The 22,033-nt window shown below is 38.2% G+C and overlaps 1 protein-coding gene across 1 annotated transcript in view; it reads left to right on the top strand.

Moving 5' to 3' along the window:
- LOC114654405 (tyrosine-protein kinase JAK2-like) overlaps positions 1–22,033 on the top strand; it is a 144,751-nt gene that overhangs the window by 108,792 nt on the left and 13,926 nt on the right. The window contains exons 11-14 of the mRNA XM_028804943.2: positions 10,763–10,949; positions 11,487–11,611; positions 12,278–12,412; positions 15,946–16,033. Of these exons, the coding sequence (XP_028660776.2) occupies positions 10,763–10,949; positions 11,487–11,611; positions 12,278–12,412; positions 15,946–16,033 (535 nt within the window). The remainder of the gene's footprint in view (positions 1–10,762; positions 10,950–11,486; positions 11,612–12,277; positions 12,413–15,945; positions 16,034–22,033) is intronic.

Raw genomic sequence — 22,033 nt, 5'->3', positions numbered from 1 at the left:
AATTTAGAGAATATTCCTTAGATTTCTGTGATAAATAAATGTCCTCCTGATATTTCTCTTGGAAAGCTCAAATTCTTGTTTAGTGAGCAAGGCCTTTAGATATAGCAAAGCCTGATTTTGTGTTTGCTATGTTTTTTATATATTTGCTCATGGTTAGTTAATTAAATTGACCTTGTAAAGTGAATGTGAATTTCCCATTGGGATTAATAAAGTATCTATCTATCTATCTATCTATCTATCTATCTATCTATCTATCTATCTATCTATCTATCTATCTATCTATCTATCTATCTATCTATCTATCTATCTATCTATCTATCTATCTATCTATCTATCTATCTATCTCCTTCCTGTTTCGCTGTCGCTGTGCATGCTGGGTGGTTGTTTCGCGTGTTTGCGAGTGTGCCTCTTGGTGGACGCGGTGCGGTGAGTGTGGTTTTTCTTTTTTCTTCTGATATTCTACATTCTTATTTCTATCTTTCTTTGGTGTAAACAGATAAAACTTGTTTTGTACTGAGTGGCTTAGGCCATGGCAGCCGCAATGGCTGCGAATCTTGAGCGTCTAAGCCGCCGCCATGGGATTAAACTTTTATCGGAGGAGTTTGTCCCTTTGGAGGCGGGGGTGTTGGCGGTAGGCGAAGTGATAGGATGTGAAAATATCAAGTCGGCTTCACGAATGAGCGGGTCTATCGTTGTTTTTTTGAGCTCTGTGGATTTAGTTCCCATTGTGGTTGAGAAAGGGGTTGTTATAAATGGCTCCTTTATACAGGTTTCCCCTTTAGCCGTCCCGTCACGCAGAGTGACAATTTCGAATGCGCCGCCATTTCTCAAGAACGAAACTTTAGCAAAAGAGTTGGAGCGGCATGGACGTTTAGTTTCAAAAATTCGACATATTTCTTTAGGCTGTAAATCGCCAGATTTAAAACATGTCTTGTCTTTTAGGAGACAAGTTTATATGGTTTTAAACAGAATGGATGATGAATTAAATGTGGCTATGAAGTTTAGAGTGGAAGGTTTCGATTATGTGATTTTCGTCACTTCGAACGAAATGAAATGTTTTGGGTGCGGGAGTGAAGCCCATTTAATTAAACAGTGTCCTGAGAGACAACATGGGCACAAGAAAACTGACCATGCAGACAAAGAAAAAGAGGGGCAGGAAGTGGAAGGTCGTCAGGTAGTGGCTGATGGCGCGGAGGTGCAGGGTGTTAAGAACATAACTACCCTTAGATCTGAAGGGCTGGAGGATCAGGTGCCTCCCAGGGATGAGCCGAATGAAGGCGGTAACGAGACGGTAGGTCAAACAACAACAGCTGTAGCAGAAAGTGTGTGGGGAGACTTAGACATGGACGAGGGAGGCAGCAATCAGCCTGAGGAAAAAAGTGAATTTAAACGCCCTGCTCAGAAGAGGCAAGGTGAAAGAGAAGAGCGGGCACGTAAGAAACTTGTTTTAAGTCAGGGCTCGGGGGTCATTGGAGAGGATCCCGCCTATGGTCCTTGTCAGGAGGATGTTCCCGTCTTCGCGGAGACGGCCGATGACGGTTCAATTGCGGGGAATGTCGGGGAAGAGACCGATGACGGTAATATCTCTGATGGGTCTGCTGCCTCGGAGCCCCCAGAGTTAAAAGCCAGGGGGGGTTACAGCGCTCAGAGTGTAAAAGATTTTTTGGTGAACACCGCCGGTAAAAAGGGGGTGGACGTGGCTGAATTTTTCCCAGACATTGAGCTCTTTATATCGTCTGTCCGCGGGTTGCGGCGGGACAAAGCAGCCTCCGCGATGTTTGATGTTAAAGAGCTCGTGAGGCTCAAGAACTTAACCAGCAAACTGAGGAAACAGTCTAATTTAAACACCTCCTAATGGCTAAGCCCCCTGTTAAATCCACTCCACAGTATTTGTGGTGGTCCCTGTGTTTCATTGTGTGTTCATCTTTATATTCAGGTATCATGACAAGTGTACACATAGGAACCCTTAATATTAATGGGGGGAGAAGTGCAGATAAGAGGGTCGCACTTTTTGATTTTATAAGACAAAAAGATTTGAATGTCACCTTTCTACAAGAAACTCACATTGATGAACAAAATCAGTGGGAGTGGAGCAGGGATTGGAAAGGGGACATTTTTTTTAGCAATGGGACAAATGTTAGTGCTGGAGTGGCCATTTTATTTCTTGGTGGGCTGCAAGTAGAAGTTTGCAGGACTGATGAGCTGGTGAAAGGGAGACTCCTAAAAGTGACAGTAAAACTTCAAGGCAGTGTTGTCACTTTCATTAACGTGTACGCCCCGAATGAGGGTGAGGAGAGGCTCCAGCTCTTTAACAAATTAAGAGATCTTTTATCAAAGTGTGACCCTGAGGAAGTGGTGGTGTTAGGAGGGGATTTTAATTGTACACTTGACTCAAGGATGGATAGAAACAATGGACTGGAACCGCACCCTCGCTCAGCGCGAGCTCTGGGAAAAATAATTAAGGACTTTGGGCTGGAAGATGTATGGAGGTCAAAAAATGGGGCCTGTCGGCAATACACGTGGGGGAGGACGAGTGGAAACACGATATCAATGGCGAGACTCGATAATTTTTACAGTTTTAAGCACCTGTTAGGGTTATTTAAGGTGTGCTCTATTGTGCCTACTGGCTTCTCCGATCACAGTCTGGTGTGTTGTTCACTTCTTTTTAATGTGTACAGACCCCGTAGTCCATACTGGCATTTTAACACACTCCTCCTCAAAGATCAGAACTTTAAAGAGTTGTTTGTTCATTTCTGGGGAGGTTGGAAGGCTATGAAGAAGGAGTTCACCAGCTTACAACAGTGGTGGGAGGTTGGGAAGAGTCACATCCGGGCTTTGTGTCGGGAGTATACCAGAAATGTCACCAAAGTATTGCGGTCAGAAATGGCAGCTTTGGAAAATCAAATAGCTGAGTTTCAACAACAACTAGAGGAGGGTCCAAATGAGCAGCTGCAGGCGAGCCTGACTACTGCTAAACTGGGGTTGGCCCACCTGCTTGAGACCAGGGCTCAGGGGGCTTTAGTGAGGGCCCGCTTTCAGCGGTTGACTGAGATGGATGCACCAACGCAGTACTTTTTTGGTTTGGAGAAGAAAAACTCGCAGAGTAAACTCTTACATTGTATAAGAACACCTGACGGCAGAGAGACACAAGAGCCCAGTGAGATAAGGCAGGTGGTTCGCGAATTTTATGAACGTTTGTTTGCTGCAGATGGAGATGGTGGCAGTGAAGACCAACAGGCCTTTTTGCAGGACTTACCGCAACTTCCCAACGCAGACGTGGCAGATCTAAATAGTGAAGTGACCTTTGCAGAACTCGCCACAGCCCTGGGACAGCTGAACACAGGGAAGGTCCCGGGAATCAATGGCATTCCAGTGGAATTTTACAAAGAGTTCTGGGATGTCATTGGTCTGGACTTGCTAGAAGTGTTTCGGTGGAGTTTCAAAAATGGTTTGTTACCTCAAAGCTGCCGTAGAGCTGTGATCACGCTGCTGCCGAAGAAGGGAGACTTGTGTCTCATTAAGAACTGGTGGCCAGTGTCTCTCTTATGCGCAGACTATAAAGTTCTCTCTAAAGCCTTAGCCAACAGGATGGTCCAAGTTTTAGGGAGACTGGTGCATCCTGATCAGAATTACTGCGTGGCTGGCAGGTCCATTTTTAATAACATTTTTTTAATTTGGGACATTTTAGCTGCAGCAAAACTGTTTGGTTTTCGGACTGGTCTTCTATTTCTTGACCAGGAAAAAGCTTTTGATAGGGTCAGTCACTCTTTTTTATGGAATGCCATGAAGGCTTTTGGGTTTGGGGAGTCTTTTATTAATTATATTCAATTACTTTATAGTGACATTTCTGGTATAATCAAGGTCAATGGTGGTTTGTGCGCACCTTTCAGTGTCAGAAGAGGAGTCAGACAGGGCTGCTCTTTGTCTGGTATGTTGTATGCTCTGGCGTTAGAACCTTTCCTGGTGCACCTGAGGAAGGTGCTGACTGGTCTCACCATCCCCAACTGCAACATGGACCCTGTGAAAGTCACGGCTTATGCTGATGATCTCGCAGTTGTCATCTCAGGCCAAAAGGATTTGGACAAACTAACTGACTGTCTGCGGAATTACAGTAAAGCGTCATCGGCCAAAATTAACTGGAATAAAAGCAGTGCAGTGCTGGTTGGGAACTGGACAGGATGTAGTCCTCCTCGACTGGAAGGGGGTCTGCAGTGGACCACTGGGGGTTTCCTGTACTTGGGAGTCCATCTCGGAGATGACCACTATATCCAAAAGAACTGGGAGGGTCTTTTGGACAAGGTTACAGCTCGGCTCGCTAAGTGGAAGTGGATACTCCCTCAGTTATCTTACAGAGGACGGATGCTGGTAATTAATAACCTGGTGACCTCCAGCCTGTGGCACAAATGTATTTGTCTGCAGCCTCCACCTGTGCTTGTTCAGCAGATACAAGAAGCAATCATGGATTTCTTTTGGAATGGTACCCATTGGATACGGAAGGGTGTTGTATTCTTGCCGTTGGATGAAGGCGGACAAGGACTTATTGACATTACCAGCAGGATTGCTGCTTTCCGCCTTCAGACCATTCAGAAACTGCTGTACCCTGTTGAGCAGAGCCAGTGGATGAACTTGGCCGTACTTTTCTTTAAACAGGCCAGGCATATGGGACTTGGTAAAAGTTTACTGCTCTGCCATTTTGATAAGATCGGGACTTTACATGTGCCAGAGTTTTATAAAAGCCTTCTAGCAGCGTGGCAACTGCTGTCGATCAAAAAGGACTGTGATAACCTTTCCTCTTTTTGGGTCCTTGATGAACCGCTGCTCTACAATCCTGCTGTTGGCACTGCTACTGGACTTTCTGAAAACTTTATTCATCATTTCATAATACATAGAATAACCACAATAAAGGACATAATTGACTGGGAAAATTACACTTGGAAAAGTGCACAGGGGGTAGCAGAGGTGACAGGAGTGCATTCAGTGCGCCTCATGGAGAAGTTTCTGTGTCGGATACAATCATCACTGGACAGGGAATCCATGACACTCCTGCACAGAATGTTCACCTCACGATTGAAACCAAATGATGAAACACCTTTTCCAACGCTTACTGTATCTCCAGCTGTTGAACTGAGGGACAGTGAGACTGAAGTTTTAGCCTTACGTTCTCTTGAGGCGTTATCTCTGCCTACGGTGTCAGGGAAGCAGCTCTACAGGATCTGCGTGAAGGTGAACAACCAGGAACAGCTGAGGACACGTAGACACGACACACCTTGGAGAGACAAACTCGGAGCCCCTCAAGGACTGAACCCCGCCTGGAGGTCGTTGTACAAGCCACCATTGGCCAGTAGGGTGGAAGACCTACAGTGGAGGTTGGTGCATGGGATATTAGCGGTGAACTCCTTCTTATCGATTATATGTCCGGGGGTTTCTGATTACTGTCCTTTTTGTGGTCTGCGGGAAACTGTGTTTCATGCTTTTATGTACTGTGAGAGACTCAAGACCCTCTTTAGTGTTATAGAAAGAATAGTAGAAGGGCTGGGGGTCCCGTATAATAGCACGGTGTTTGTGTTTGGGGTGAGGATTACAAGACAAACAAGAGAAAATATGATCTTAATTAATTTTATTATCGGACAAGCTAAACTGTCAATATGGAAGACCCGTAAAAACAAAATTACTGGGAGTGGGATTGAAGATGTTGTTGTTTTTTTTAGAAAAGTGTGTGAAAGTAGGATATTAGTGGATTTTAATTTTTATAAGTCTACAAATAATTTAGCACAGTTTAAAGAAGTGTGGTGCATAAATAATGTACTTTGTAAATGTGATGAAGATTATGATTTACAATTTGTGCTATGATTTTGGTGTTTTGTTTTTTACTTATTTATAACTTTGGGATAATAAAGAATATGAAGGATAAGTGGGATTGGAGGGTGGAAACAATGGGAAGGATTAGATAAATATATATATAGATTTTATTCTAAAGAACAATTTGAGTATGTAATGTTTAGAAACTGAATATTCATAAATAGGAATGTGTGTATATGTTTTCTGTATGACTTAAGATTGAGTTTGGTTTACTGTTATGATTTATTTTCTGTGTTTATTAAATAAAGTTTGTTTTTAAAAATAAAAAAAAAATCTATCTATCTATCTATCTATCTATCTATCTATCTATCTATCTATCTATCTATCTATCTATCTATCTATCTATCTATCTAAAGCACTCCTGGTTAACTGTGTAAACCTAACCATATTATTATTTGGAATTCTTGTTTTGCAGTGCAGAGCACTGAAACTACAGAAACACTACCTATTTAATGTTTTATATTTCCTTTAATATTAGTTGAAATTAGTCAGTCTTCATGTTAGAAGTAGGAGATAGTGAATAGGAAAGCAGGGAAGGAGGAATGAAAAAGTGATTAATGGAACCAAGTAAAATGGTACTGTCAGTGTACGCTCTGTGTGCCATGTAAACATTGACTGTATTGTAAAATGTGGTGTAGGCTTATCTAAGCATCTTGGTAATTAATTATTAATCATTAATTCTTTGCTTATTTTGCTGCATGGACAGATTTTCAAGGCATAACTCAAATAAATTATCAATTTATATGCATTTGAAAGTATCACAGATACATACAGCCTTGATTCGATTTTTATGAGTTATAGAGGAAACATTAAGTGTGTCAGTAAAGACTTACGTAAGCTTTCAAGGTTTAACACATGATATGCACACATTCAATTGTTTATAATAATTCCTTACATCAAGTTTTTACTTTATAATAAAAGGTTTGCAATGAGAAGCATGTGTAGTAAATACTGTCCATATATTTTAAATGCAACGTGTCATTTTGTTTAGTGATACTCATGTACACCCATGTGCTTCAAGTGAAATAATGTAAACACAATAAAAAGTAACGTTTTGAGAAATGTCATCTGTAATTTTATATATTTATATATATTGAATATATTTTTACTTTTTAAAAGCACTTAAATGCAAAATTTGCAAATTTTTCATTAGCTGTGATATTTAAAACTAATATGCAAAGATCAAACGGTGCAGAAATTATGTTGTATTTGCAAGAAAATGAAAAAGCAAAAACAAAAAGCTGTTTTGTCTGAAGAACCACAAATTTTCTCAAATACTTTTCTTCATATTGCTTTGACTTTGCCTTGTGTTTTACTAAAAGATATAGAATCCAGTTGCTATTAAAAGTAATCCTGTATAGGATGCATATAAAAAGTACTAGCAAAATATCCACGCTTCGCAGCGGCGAAGTACTGCTTTAAAATTTTTATTAAGAAGAAAAGTAAACCTTTTTAAACTGAGGGAAAATATACCAATAATTATTTGTTAAGGATCTCTTTGTATACCACGTTGTCAGTTCGGCCCTCCGGCTGTAATATGACCAAGCTGTGCGCTGAGCTTACTCTTGAGCATGCAACATATAGTTGGCCATGTGAAAAGCAATCTTGCCTCAAATCAATGCCAACCTTTTGTAGGGTCTGTCCCTGAGACTTATTAATTGTCATTGCGAAGCAGAGCCTTACTGGAAATTGGAGGCGTTTGAATTGAAATGGGTTTCATCGATAACTTCGCATCCTGCTTTTGAGAGTTTAAACATTCATAAACATCAAAGTGTCCACTACTCAAATCGTCATTTGTGAATCTAAGATGTTTAAGAGGCATTGGCGGTTGTCCAAAGGTGTAAAATATTTGGCCATTTCAGTACACTTGAAAGCGACAACCGAACAATTTAGCGGCAGCCATCAACTCACATGCAGAACCATAGGTGAAGGGCTTAAGCATTTCACTCTTATAGTGCTCCTGTGTAGTATAATTATCTCCTGTACCGTCATCAGTCCACTCCTTGAACCTGTCCCAGTCATTCAATACATAAGACACAATGTTCCTCCGGATATCAAAAGTGAGCCTAATATGGCCGTGCAATAGGTAACACAGAGAATGGAAAAGGCAGTCGCCATCTCCGGGCATGGAAACCACTCGGTAAGTGACAGTTCTTTGATCGATGGTGATCACCTCGATAGACATGTTAATGTGGGGTACAGTTGGAACGATAAAGGAAATGGGTACCTGAACAATGTAAACTAAGTCTAAAATACCTACACAATAACTATAATCATAATAAACGAACAGTAAAACAGTGGAGAAACTGTGGATTAAATAAAAAGGCTGCAGTTATCAGCAGGGAGACGTGAATACTGTGGCGAAGCAAGGAAGGGAATGAAGAAACCGGAGCAACAGACGGCCTTATATAGGCAGGCAGCCAATTACGTGGGAGGCGTGGGGATGGGGGACCCAACGCCGCCTCACACTCTGACCGAGCTGCAGGCTATGGACGTATATATGTACGTAAGTAGGATTCAGTTAGCGTTGGGAACCCACGTACCAAATTTCTTGAAGATGGGCCCATAAGTAAACAAAGACCGTTGGAAAGTTCAATATGGCGTCCGACAGTGGCGTCATACCACCAAAATAAGTACGTACATTGGTTTTGGTTAGCGCAAGGAAGCCGCCTATCAAATTTCGTGAAGATGGGGCCATAAATAAGAAAGTTTAACATGGCGGACGGTTATATTTAGTGCTTCTGGAAAACAGAGTTTGCTACAAGATGTAAAATCTACAAAAGTGGGTATTTTGTGACTCTTACTATGCTACCCTTCTGTACATAATTTTAATTAGAGTAATTATGTAACTGATTAGAAAAAGTGTACAGTTCAACAGTGATCAGTAAGATGGAATGGTATCCTGTTTGTTGCCAGTTTGCCACTACAAGGGACCTGCACAGCACATGTTAGATCACGTTAAATACCCCATTCTTTCAGTGTGGGTGGCTGATGAGGTGGTGGAGGGATAAGATTACATTTACTTTATCCATCCACCACCTCATTAGCCTCCCATGCTTTCTATTCTCCTGTACTTCCATTCCCATCCCTTTTTTGACCACATATTCCTTGTCTCTCCTCATCACATGTCCATACCAGGTACTTTCTTAGATTTCTCCAACTTTTGTTGTAACTCTGATTGTCTCATTTCTTACTGTCATTTTTTTGTAACTCCACACATCCTTGACATTCTCATTTCTGCCACAGCTTCTTCTCGTATGCTCACTTACTGCCAATGTCTCAGCTCCATACTTCATTACTGGTCTTACTAACTTTTGTAAACATTACCATTAAATTCTGCATTAATTCCTTGATCATGCAGTACTCCTGATGCCTTCTTCCAGTTGTTCCATTTATACTGCACTCTATGGGTTATCTCTGCATCTAATTCTTTCTCTTAGACTACCACTGATCCTAGATATTTAATCATAGATGATCCTAGATGTTTACTCATAGTGTACCAATTTCCTTTTTCTGCCTAGAGTTGTTACTAATCTCAGCCACTGACTATAAAAAGTGCTCTGTTAGAGTAATGCTAATTTATCTATCCATCACATCAGCTAGACAATACAGACAGTGATCCACTAGCATTGTGGAGAAGACATGAATGTAACTCAACAGGTCTACAACTAGTGTAGTGTGGACAAAAGTGATCATTGACTAAGTTTAGTTTATTTTAATAAATCTGTTTAGAGCAACTTGTATTTAATGGCATTCTGGCTAAATCAGCACTTTGTTAAACCACATATCGCAGTTATAACTGCAGATAAGTTTTTGGATAAGTCTGAATGAAGTTTGAACATTGTAAGTAATATTTGCATGTTTTACCACAATGCTAGAGAATGATAAAAGGTATCAAGGTATCTTACTGCGGGCATTCAGTTTCATTAAGCACAAAAACAGCTCTGATTTGTAAACCAGAACATTGTTTATCTAGCAGTGTTCTGTAAATTATTTCCTTTTCGAGATAAATTCATTTTTTTCTGTAAAAGTGCTGACGGCTTTTCAAGTATTTCTGTTTATTTTTACCATTTATTTATTTTTTTTATAAATCCTAGCACATTTAACTCTGTGTACTGTTTAAAAACATCATCATAGCACAAGACAACCTACAGTAAATTAAATTGGGAGTGGTATGACCAGGAAAAGTGTTCAATTTCCCAACATATTTCCCGTAGCATAAAATTTGTATAACATTAGACCAGAAGGTCTACTGGCACACACCTACAGTGTCCTCCAGGTAATGTTAATATGTTTTTTTGTTTTTTTTTGTGCCTTCATGAATCAGTTCTGTATCACAAATATTCTTATAGCTTTTAAGTGATGTATATGTAGGCTCTCGGTAGTTTCTTGATTTTTTGCACTTTGAATTCCAAATGATGCTGAATGCCTTTGAAATAGGTTTTCACTGTTCCCCGCAGTTATGATTTTGTGTAATCAGACTGTAGACATTTTAAAAGCAGATGATGCACAAATTTGCTCAAGAGGTAAAAAACTGAAGACCATCAAAAAGTGTGTGACTAGTTAGGTAATATATTGTATGCGAGTAAATTTAGACTTGCAATTATGATGAAGTGAATACTTTTTATGGTGATTATTTCTTTTTCATTTTCTATAAATTGTTGAAAATATTGAATTATTTTACTATCAGATCACATTCTAGAGTCATTACTGTAAGTGTAATTAAAAAGTATCAGTCTTGAAAACATGTGTTTCACTAAAGTTTTGCTTACACTACCTGCTTGAGTTTTAAGTTTTGATTTCAGTGTTTTGTATGGTTACACTCTGTGTGTGTGTGTGTGTGTGTGTGTGTGTGTGTGTGTGTATATATATATATATATATTTTTTTTTCCTTCTTCATCAGCGTGATAGCATATTTGAGCACAAACACTGCCTGATCAAAAAGAATGAAGTTGGCGAGTACTACCTTAGTGGTGCAAAGAAGAATTTTGCCTGCCTTAAGGATCTTCTGAACTGCTACCAGAAGGAGACTGTGCGCTCAGATGGCATCATCTTCCAGTTTCTTAAGTGCTACCCACCAAAGACCAAAGGTCAGATTTATGAATAATGTCCTGTTCAGTTCAGTGCCAATAAAAGTTTTACACGTAATTGTATGATTTAAAATGTAAAAGTTTACATAGTATGCTAAATGGTGATTTATTTGAAAAGTGGTTTCTTTAAAAAGTAACAGTCTACAAATGTAATATAAATGGAATGTATATAAAGAAATGAATTGAAAATATATATTTTCAACATCTTAATTTGTAAGTTTTGTAATCTTATGGCCAAGGTTTGGCTTATGAAAGGTAAGTCAAAGTTTTACATAAGTTTCTTAAATGATAATAATTATGTCTGGTTCAAAAAGTTGTACTTCTCTGTCCATTAAAATCAAATCTTTTTCTGTCAGTTGTGCTTATTATTCAGATACATTAAATGTTGTGCTGAGTAAAGGAAACGAGCTGTAGTCTACATACAGTAGATGCATTATATTCCAGTGTAAAGCAATAGGACTTATTTTATACTTTAAAATGTTTTTTGATGTCATATGGCTAAAGACCTAAATGCATGTTACTACATTTTCTGTTTAGAAAAATCAAATCTTCTGATCTTTAGAAGCAACAAGGGCTCTGAAGTACCATTGTCCCCCATAATTCAGAGGCACAACGTCAGCCAGATGGTTTTCCATAAAATCCGTAAAGAAGATTTAGAAATTGTAAGGATTTTTTTTCTATTTTTTTTATTTCTTTGGAACAGACTATGAAGCATATAGAACCTGACAGTTAAATACAAATGCAATATTTGTAATGTAATTTTGGTACGGCTTAATATGAGTCTGTATCTGCTCTCATAAATCACAAGCACACTAGAGTGCTCACTTGGATTTTGCTATGTAGATTTCTGGATGAAGCAACAAATTTGCATGGTGATTAATGCTTTTGCCTCATATCTCCAGAGTCCTAGGTTTGAATCCAGGTCTGGGCTCATCCTATGTGACATTTGCATACTCTTCTGGGTTTGTCTTTTCTCTCTAGTACACCCCAAAGATGTGCATATTAGATTAATTGTTAACAGTTAATGTTCCCTGTGTGAATGACTTGTGCATGTATGTGTGAGTGTGCTCACTCTGTGATGGACTGATACTCTGTCCATTGCAGGGCACATTGAAGAGGATGGATGGATTACACATAGACCTGTACCAATTTGGTCTTTACTTTTTAGAATTGTTATACTGATTACAGTAACTGAAATTTGGTAAAATTATATTTTTATATTTTTCTTACCCTTTTATTCATTATGTTCTTTACTTTTAGTACAGAATTTTACAGAAGATGAGATTTAATAGTTTATTTTTGTTTTGTGTTTTTCTTCAATTTTATAGAATGACAGTCTGGGACAAGGGACATTTACAAAGATTTACAAAGGATTAAGAAAAGAACTGGGAGACTATGGTGAGATGCATCAGACCGAAGTCATCGTAAAGGTCCTTGACAGAACTCATAGAAATTATTCCGAAGTGAGTTGAGTTTAGTCTCTTAATTCATATAATGCCTTTTTAATTTGCTTTTAATTAAAATTTATATTGTCACATTCATATATGCATATACATTACTTGACCAGAAGTAACAGATAAATTAATCTATTACTGATACGTTAAGAAAGTTTTTTATGTTTAATTAATTGGTGCATTTCATTAAACCTCATTAAAAGTTACTTGGCCAAATCCAAAATAATTAAGTTTAAGAAAATATGAGAACAGTGCAATACAAGGTTAAGTCGAGTACTGCACATGCAAGAGAATAAAAATAAATCTCCTGAAAAGTGTTTCTCAACTCAGTCGGTTCTAGGCTACTGCCAGTGTAGCACGAGATACTATTGTCTATACTTGAAGAGGGTCGATTCATCAAGGGGGATCCCTCTACCCCTCCTAGCTCTGGTTAAATCACCATGGGGGAAGCACCCTGCACCAATGGCTTATAAGATAATGCTCAAATCACTAAGGGTGTACCCTGGCGGGTAGTGAAAAAATTGACATTGGAAACAGTGGGTTGCAATACCTAAAAGGGGGGTGTGGTGGTTGTGTGGCTGAAGCGGTTCTCAGGGCGATTCACAATGTGGCCGTTTCTCACCTAAGTGCACAGGTGAGAAACTGTCCGCATCCGTGATTGTTCCTGGGGCTGCTTATTTGTCACAGCTGCCATGCCCTCTTGATAAAATATAAGTGCGAGTCGACATGGGGGAAAAAGAAAGGAGAGAAACAAATGGAGGTTGCAGGAGAAAGCCGGAGGTAGTGGAGAGAGAGAAAGCCGGTGCGGGAGAGCAAGCGAGTACAGGCTCACGTGCAGCTGAACAGTGAGCCTGGGTGTTGGGCCGACAGTAGTAGCAGTGGTCGCTCCCGCTGAGTGATCATGGAGTGACCAGTGAAGAGGGGCAGATGACTCTCCGCGTAAGGCCGCGGAAAGCATCAGGAGTCGGGACTTGGGACGTGGTTTCCCCAGCGTGAGAGCCCTGGTCGTTGGGGAATCTCAAGTCGCTGTCAGGAGGAGCCTACCAGAGCCAGGGATCGGTGAGGCAATCCAAACAGCTGAAGCAGGCACAGAGAAGGTCAGCTGCATGTAGGGCGACTCCCCTATTGAGAAGTCCAGACGGGAGAAATAGGGGAGCCACCAGGTAGATGACACTGGGCTTGTAATGTTTTTTTAAAAGACTGCTTTCTGCATGGTTTTAACCTGTTTGTTTTTAGGCTTTTTTCTAATGGATTTTAACCTTCACTTTTCACATCTGTTTTTATGGATTATTTATTTAAGAGACTGTTTTGAAGCACTGCACTTACTTTACTTTATTTAATTTGAACATTGTTTCTTTTTGATTGTGTTAAATAAAAGCACTTGGCACTTTTGTACACCATCCCCTTTGCTATGTTGTGCCTCACTGCCTAGCTCATTGGTAGCATTACCGATGGTGCTGGGTTTAAGGGCTCCTGGACAGAAGATGGGAGCATTCAGCAAACTCGCATCGTCACAATGTAACAAATTTAAAATTAACTTACAATCGCTGTAGATTCAGAATAGAAAGAACTAACTAACTAACATAATTTGTTCCCAGGGGAAATTTGGCTTTTCACAGAAGCTCTTTAAATAAATAAATACATAAATAGGTAGGAAAGTAAGTAAGTAAATAAATAAATATATACACACACACTTTTGTCTGAGCACACCGGAATGACTATAAAGCAAGAAGATTAAAAGTTTTTACTTTGCTGTCACAGTGACAGTGAGGGATGTATTGCTGTTGTTACAAAGGATCCCCAGTAGCATCTTTTTTGGCATACTTCTGCTGATTAATTCGTTGACAGAATGTACTCGGTGTTAGTGTGTCAGAAAGACGATGTGAAGAATTGTTCGTAATGTCACTCAGTTTTGTTTTAATTCTCTATATCGTTACTACCTTCAGGGGGTCCAGAGTGCATCCTATAACTGAGCTTGCTCTTTTAATTAGCTTGTTGATTCGGTGGGCCTCTCTTGAAGTGATGTTGCTAGCTCAGCACACCACAGTGTAGAAAATCACACTGGTCATGATGATGTGAAGAATGTCACTTCCCACGTTAAAGGAACATAGTTTCCTAAGGAAAAAGAACCTGCTCTGCCCTTTCTTATGTATAATATATATAATGAGAGTTTATAAACAACACAGTGGAGTTAACATATGTACAGTACATATTTTACTGTTGTTTAAAGGTCAGCTTAACATGCACAAGAGAAAAATGGGGAATTTTTAAGCATACAATCTTAACACGTACCCTTAATTAGAAATGTGGTGAGAATACCACAGAGTTTCCCTTAAAGTTGAATAAACATTTGTTCACAATTGCAATATAAACCTTTGGAATGTAAAGAAGCTTGGTTTCAGAAGATTTCTGGTTTCTAGCATCTGGTAAACAATAATGGTATATATACTGTGATATTAGGATTTACTACTTTATTTGTTGTCGGTAAGGTTTGATATTATTTCATATCAGACCGTGTGCTAATTGAGAGATTTTATGTTTGGTCCATTTTAAACTACTTGTATTCTGTTAATGCTTCATGTTGAAAGATAATTTAAAAGGGAATTGCAGTAATCTATCTATCCAAGCGTCAGTAAAGGTATGACAGAGTATTTCTGCATCATGGAATAAATGATAAGGTTGGACTCTCATAAAGAGTATATAAATGTTGTTTGAATATAGCACTGATTTGACATTCAACGTTCAGATTTCTGTTGAAAAAGACTGCAAGGCAGGTTATAAAATTCAGTCACGCAAGACTATTTTCCTAGTTGCATCTGCTATGAAGTACATCACTAAAGAGAGAGAGAAAAATCAGACATAGTCTGAGAAGACATCTGATTTCAGTGTATTTCATTGACTAGGTGAACGATGGGGGGGTCTGATGTGATGCCCCATGATTTGTATGTGTGGTTTAGCTGAGCTCCATACTGTATGTACTAATCCTTAGAAATGGAAATTTATGTTTTTTGTACATGAAACATTACTTCACTGTGGGGAAGTGTGCTTATGTAGTAGATTGAAAAGTACCATCTGGCTGTAGTCAAATTCTCCATTACACACAGAATAACTTATGTACAAAGGGCTCTTGATCGAGGAGATGTTCTCTTTTCTTATTCTGGGGTTTATCCTAAGGTGAGTCTTCCCACAAAAACGACAGGGTTGTTTCAAAAACATCATCTTACAGTGATAAATACTTCAACTCCAGTCTATATGTGTGTAAAAACTGCTCAAAGTATTATTTGTTTTTTGTGTATGCTGAAATAGGGTTGTATAGTGTTGCCTGGTGACAGGGTGATCTGAGCTGACCAGCCTGGGATGTGGCCAATGTAAATATCATATGAAAACAGCTAAAGAGTAAGATATCAGTGTTACTGAAAGAGAGTAGATCACTTTTACTTTAATTTGCCATTGCTTGTTTTAAGAACCTGCTATTAGAAGTCAAATTGGTACAACATAATGTGAAAAATCAAATCCACTGATCTAATTTTTCTTCTCTACAGTCTTTCTTTGAAGCTGCAAGTATGATGAGCCAGCTTTCCTATAAACACTTAGTGTTGAATTATGGGGTCTGTGTATGTGGAGAAGAAAGTAAGTTTTAAAAAGTTTTTTTCTTATTCAACAACAATAGCTAAAGTTATCCTGTCTGTTGTGTTTCCTATTTAAAACAGAAAACATATTTGTCACTTGTTTCTTCTGGTATAAAAAAAATATAATACTGTGATCATAGCAGTTTTGTCAGTCATCTGTTATGTTCTTACCCTATCTTTACCGCTTCTTCAAGCAAAAGAAATATATGAATGTGGCATTGTTGTACTAAGCATGTATTATATTTTATAGGATGACAGTACTACTCCTAATATGTAAAAGAATGTGCTTTATTAATTGAATAATTTGCCCAGTATAATAACTATTCAATTTGAATATTAGCTACTACCCATCTGAGGTCACAGTTTTTACCACGGTTAACTTCATTACATACATTAACTATTATTGAAAAAATTCAACAGCCAGAAGGGCAAATCAGAATCAGGCTTGAGGTAAAATAACAAAATACAATATTTATTGTTATCATGAAAATGTTAAAACTAATGTAGATATTGTAGTGTTAGGCACAGGTGAGAAGTTGCAGTAATATTCAGAACGGTCCTATTTAACCTGATTAACTATTGTATGAACAAATTATAGCAATTTTTTTCAGTTTCAGCAGCTGCTCCCCAACTTTATGACTTTATCATTTCACCCTGTAATATCACGCAGTATTTCATCAGTTCCCAAGATAAATTTGTTTATAATCAGTGAGCGAGCTCCCAGAGACGCTCAGTGAACATACACAGAAACTCTACCTTGTGAGCTGACTCGCATTTTATTTAAGAGTTGAAATTTGTACATTTTGCATAATATTTTGCACTTAATTTTATCATATCAGTTTGAGATTCTGTTTCTTTTTCGGTAACTCGTTTTTTATTTGGTACTCAGTCATTTTTCATGGAATTTAAGGCACACTGTGTCATGTTGCTATATCTTCTTTGTAAAAATGGATTGGTATTTGAAGCATATGTTTGGGTAAATGAAATTGGCTGTTATCATGGGGCATAAAAGAAGAAAACGTATTGTAGACAGCACACAAATATGCTAACTGATGTAGTAATGAAACAGAAATTGAGTAATGGTTATGTTAGCTTTAGGGCACAGGTAAAAAAAGAAGACAACCTTGCTACAATATTAAGAATTCCTCTGTGTCTGTGTGTACACACCTAACCTAACAAATATTAAACTTGAACGAATTCAATTTCCTGCCAACAGTTATTACAGTTTGCATCAGGTGTACCTCACCCTTTACCAGTGGTACCACTAATATCTGGAAAAGTGTGGCCTAGTTTGGCCTGACCCATAAGGTGGTAACACATCATACTAATAACAGAAGAGCTTCCAGAGGTCCACTGAAGAACTGATTTATGCCCATTTAAAGAGAGTTAATTCAGGGACTTTGGCAAACTTCTAATAACAGCCTTTAGCACCACATACAGAGCATAGACTTACTGAAAGCTGCCCAAGGACGTCTCAAAGAACACCATGTTAACTGCAAAGGGTCAAAAGGCAACCAATACAACATTTAGTACCATGTTGGAGTCATTTGTCAGAATGGTATTAAACAAACTTAATTTATGTGAATGGACTGGACAGAAAAAAAAACATATGCTCTCAAAAAAAAAAAAGGTACATGCTATAAATTAGGAATTATTTGGGTGTTCATAAAAAACCTTAGGAGCAATGCATTCTAGATAGATGTCCTGTTTGCTAGGGATGTAAACTCAGGTTGTCTACAGCCTAGTAATGGAGAAACTAAATATGTCTCAGTATGTAAGTATCTGCTTAATAAAAATAAATTATGAAAGACATCTTTTTGACAGGTATTTTGCACTGTTTGTCTCAAGTGATCTTTGAATCCCAGTGTGTTATTGTGCGTTGCAGGTAATAATTGCTTATTGATTTGATGCTGGGTTTAATAAAAGTGTATGAAAAATGTGTTATCCTTTGTATATAAAAATTGAACTGCCTGCACTGATGCACTTATTTATAGCTACCTTTGTTGTATAATTCCTGTTTAATGATTTTAATTAAGTATTTACTGTATATAAATAAAATGTGTATCTGTGTTTATATGTAAAGTATGACATACACATAGAAGATGATGGCTTATGGGTTTAGGGAAAAAAGGCCAGGAAATTTTACGTTTGCCAAGCCAGTACAGCCGAAATACAGCCACCTCTCATCCATTGAAACCCCATTTGTCCCTACTGACCACGTTATATCAAACTCTGTATAATGCATTCAGGTATGACTAGGCAGATGTTTATATATTGGTCTACATATTCTAAAGTCAACCTCCTACATGGTAGGCAAGGCTGGCAAAACTTCACAGTTAATGTAATGAAAGTTGTTTGTTTCTTCTTTTGCCGTGCCTGGAGAGCCTGAGGGCTGAGCTGAGAAACTGTTAGATACTTTCTGACAGTCCTTGACGAGGATCAGCAACCATCTGACAAGACATTAATTTGATAGTGTTATATTATATAACAGTTAGATTTTAATTTATCTTGTCCTTTTTCTTATAGGACACTGTTTGGTATGAGTTGCAACTATTACATCTTGTTAACTTGATAAAACAGCGTGTTTGAATCTAGATATTGCACTCTTACATCTAAGTATTTTTGACTGATATTACCCCAACATTCTAATTTGTTTCTTTGGTAATTGTTTGCCAAATTGATTTTTCACAAAAGGCTAGAGTGAAGCTGGATCTGTCCATCAGTAGTTAGGGCAGAAGAAAATCTGGAGCCACCTTTTTATCTTAAGACTCAATCAGTCTCCACTCCCCTGTAACCGCCTCCCAGTGCTTCCTCTGCCTATAGTATCAGAGTAATTGTGGACATCCAGTTGTAAGTAACTGACTCCTCAGAGGAAACAGATATGGGATCTTCTGCTTGAATAACTGTGATAGGCTTGCCACTTCTTCAAACAATGCACAGTGGACCCATCTATTATAACATAAAATTGTTATTTGTGATGCTCTTTCCATCAACCATCATTCTCACTGTAACCCACTGTTTCGTTTGGCAGAGATATGGCAGCGGGAATTTTAGAGCCTTCAGTGCTGCCATGGTGCCATTTGACCAGGTTCCAAAAAGGATGGTAACTGCCTTTTATTTTTTTATTTTATTTTTTGCTGAGATTATCAGCAATTAAATACCATCGCATGTAAGAATTTCTGCCCACTTCCACAAATTATACTTGTCCTTAGACCTAGTTGCAGGGCTTAATTTGGTTTTTGAGGCTCTATCTCTGTCATCGACCCTGACATGTGAAATTGCCTCCTAGTGTAAAGGAAAAGATGGTGCTCTCCACAGGCTGTGGCAATTCCATGTTGGACCATTTGGACTGTGCAATGCACTGTCCACTTTTGAATGGCTCATGGAGAGAGTGCTCTCAGATATACAGCGCTCATAGTGCCCCATGTACCATGGTGACCTTTATTGGTACATGGACGACACTCTGCCCTCAATGGCATGGTTTTCCAGAGCTTGTGAGAGGCAAACCTGAGTTAAATTTAGAGAAATGTCACCTTCTATGCCAGGAGGTTTTATTTTTGGTACACTGTGTGAATGGCCAGAGGATCCGCACTAAGGGAGGTAAATTGACAGCAGATAGATAGATAGATAGATAGATAGATAGATAGATAGATAGATAGATAGATAGATAGATAGATAGATAGATAGATAGATAGATAGATAGATAGATAGATAGATAGATAGATAGATAGATAGATAGATACTTTATTAATCCCAAGGGGAAATTCATATACTCCAGCAGCAGCATACTGATAAAGAACAATATTAAATTATATTATTTATATATTTATATACAGTTAGAGACAGTTATCTGATCCAGAAGCAAGTACAGGTGTTCTTGGGCTTGATATCCTCTTATAGAACGTCTGTTCATAGGTTTGTCACCATAGCAACACCCATTTACCAGGTACTGTGCCAGGACAAACCATTTCAGTGATGTATGGAGATAAACTGGAGGTATATGAACAATTCAAGACATTCCCAGTTGCCCTACATCTTGGACATGGATGTCAGTAGTGTGGGAATTGGAGCAGTACTATCCCAGTGGCACACCTAAAGAAAATATGTGGTAGCCTCTTACAGCCGTACTTTAAGCCAAAAAGAGAACAACTACTGTGTAACACGGGGGGCATTTTTGGATGTAATGGAGGCTGTTCATTATTTCCAACATCATCTCTGTGGGCTCTCTTTCATGGTTCATACAGACCATGATGCTCTTCAGTGGTGGTTGTTCCCCCACGAGCCAAAAGATGAGATTATAATCAAGGTTTACTATGGTCATCACATGCTTTGGGCTCTCCTTTCTACAAACAAATAAGATGCAGCAGCAGAACTTTAATTTTACTTGCCAACTGAATCTTGACAGCATAGAACAAATTCATGTAATTTTAGGAAGGTGTGATCTGGAGACTAAAAAAAGATTGTCTTCATGTACTGTTGTTGACAGACAAGAACAAAGTATTTGTAGTCCAGAATTTCTGTACTTTGAAAAATCACCAGTGATATCAGAGAAGAACTGCAGGCAATAAGCATGTGTTACCTCAGTGTGTGTGGCAGAATGTTTTTTGTTTGTTCTTACTTTTCATTTGTATAAAATACACTTTACAGTGAAACTATACCTAGAAAATAAAAGCCAATTAATTAAAAGAACACGGTGCACTTCCATGCATATGAAGTTTGCTCATATAAGAGGTATTTGTGCTGAACCACAGTAAATTCTCGTATACGTATAGAAAATATATGTAAGAAAAATCATTAATTGATTCATTGGAACAGACGGCAATGCCCTATTTTAATTTATCAGGGCTCTTCAATAAACAGTTCCAATATGAAGGATCACATGGCTCTAGGGTCACATAGTGCTTTCATATTTTTATGATGTTTTATCACATATTGTATATGTAATAAGTTACATACTGTATTTATTTTAGTAGCTTTTAATTAAGTCAAGAAGTGTGATTAATACACATTTGTTAAGAGAGTTTTGATCCAGTGTAGGATCAGTCAGGGCACAGTCAGACTTGTTAAATGATTGATGAAAGTCAAAATTAATGCTGTTATAGCCAGCTGTTTTGCAGAAATTACACGTATTTCTGAATGAGTTCACAAATACAGTATAATCACATCTTAACCACCTACAGTATGTGAGATGCCTTCAAAACAAACCTACAAAGATAGAAACCATTTTTCATTCAGTGTTATTATTAATCAACTGTTTCTTGAATGCACAATTGTAAACATTTATCTTCTAACTCAACCAATGATACCTAACATAATGACTTTTTGACAATCTTTATTTGATAATTCTTGTATTATTTAAGAGTTGCTGGAAATGAGATGTTGTAGATGAAGAAGTAGCACTATTCTATTATCAGTTTTCTGATATTTATGGAAATAATTATGTATTATTTATTTTTAATATTAAAAACTAAAATGTCAGTTGATACTTTTAATAAATAACATAAGTATTTAGCATAGAATGAATGATGTGATCATAAAATATTATTTATGTAGTTACATGGGAGGGAAGCAACTCCTTATCAAGATGACATTTTATTTTAACTTATATTGTATCACTTAATTTTAACAAATACTAGGGGGCTTTGCCCCTGCTCACTTCGCTCGCCCATCCCCTGGCCCACAAACCCCCCCACCCAACTGGGGTGCGTGATGCTCCAGCCACTTCGCATCTCTGCCACTCGCGTTGTGAAGGGCGGTTCGATCAGCTGCTGCCAAGCTGTGTGTTCTGCTTGTTGCGCTGCACGTCGATCATTTAAAAGCCTGTACAGCAGCTGTCCTTTTGTCTCACTGCCTTGTCTCGCATGACGTTAAAGTGTCTCTCACAGGACGTCAAATTGTCTTCAGAGAAGATCACATATCGTCTCCTTCCAAGCCTTCCAAGATTTTTTTTATAATAGAGAGATGTTAATAAATGGTACTTTTTTTAGTAATGAAAGAAATA

The sequence above is a fragment of the Erpetoichthys calabaricus genome, chromosome 7, assembly GCF_900747795.2.
Source record: "Erpetoichthys calabaricus chromosome 7, fErpCal1.3, whole genome shotgun sequence".
NCBI lineage: Eukaryota > Metazoa > Chordata > Cladistia > Polypteriformes > Polypteridae > Erpetoichthys > Erpetoichthys calabaricus.
This window is presented reverse-complemented; position numbering and strand designations above follow the sequence as displayed.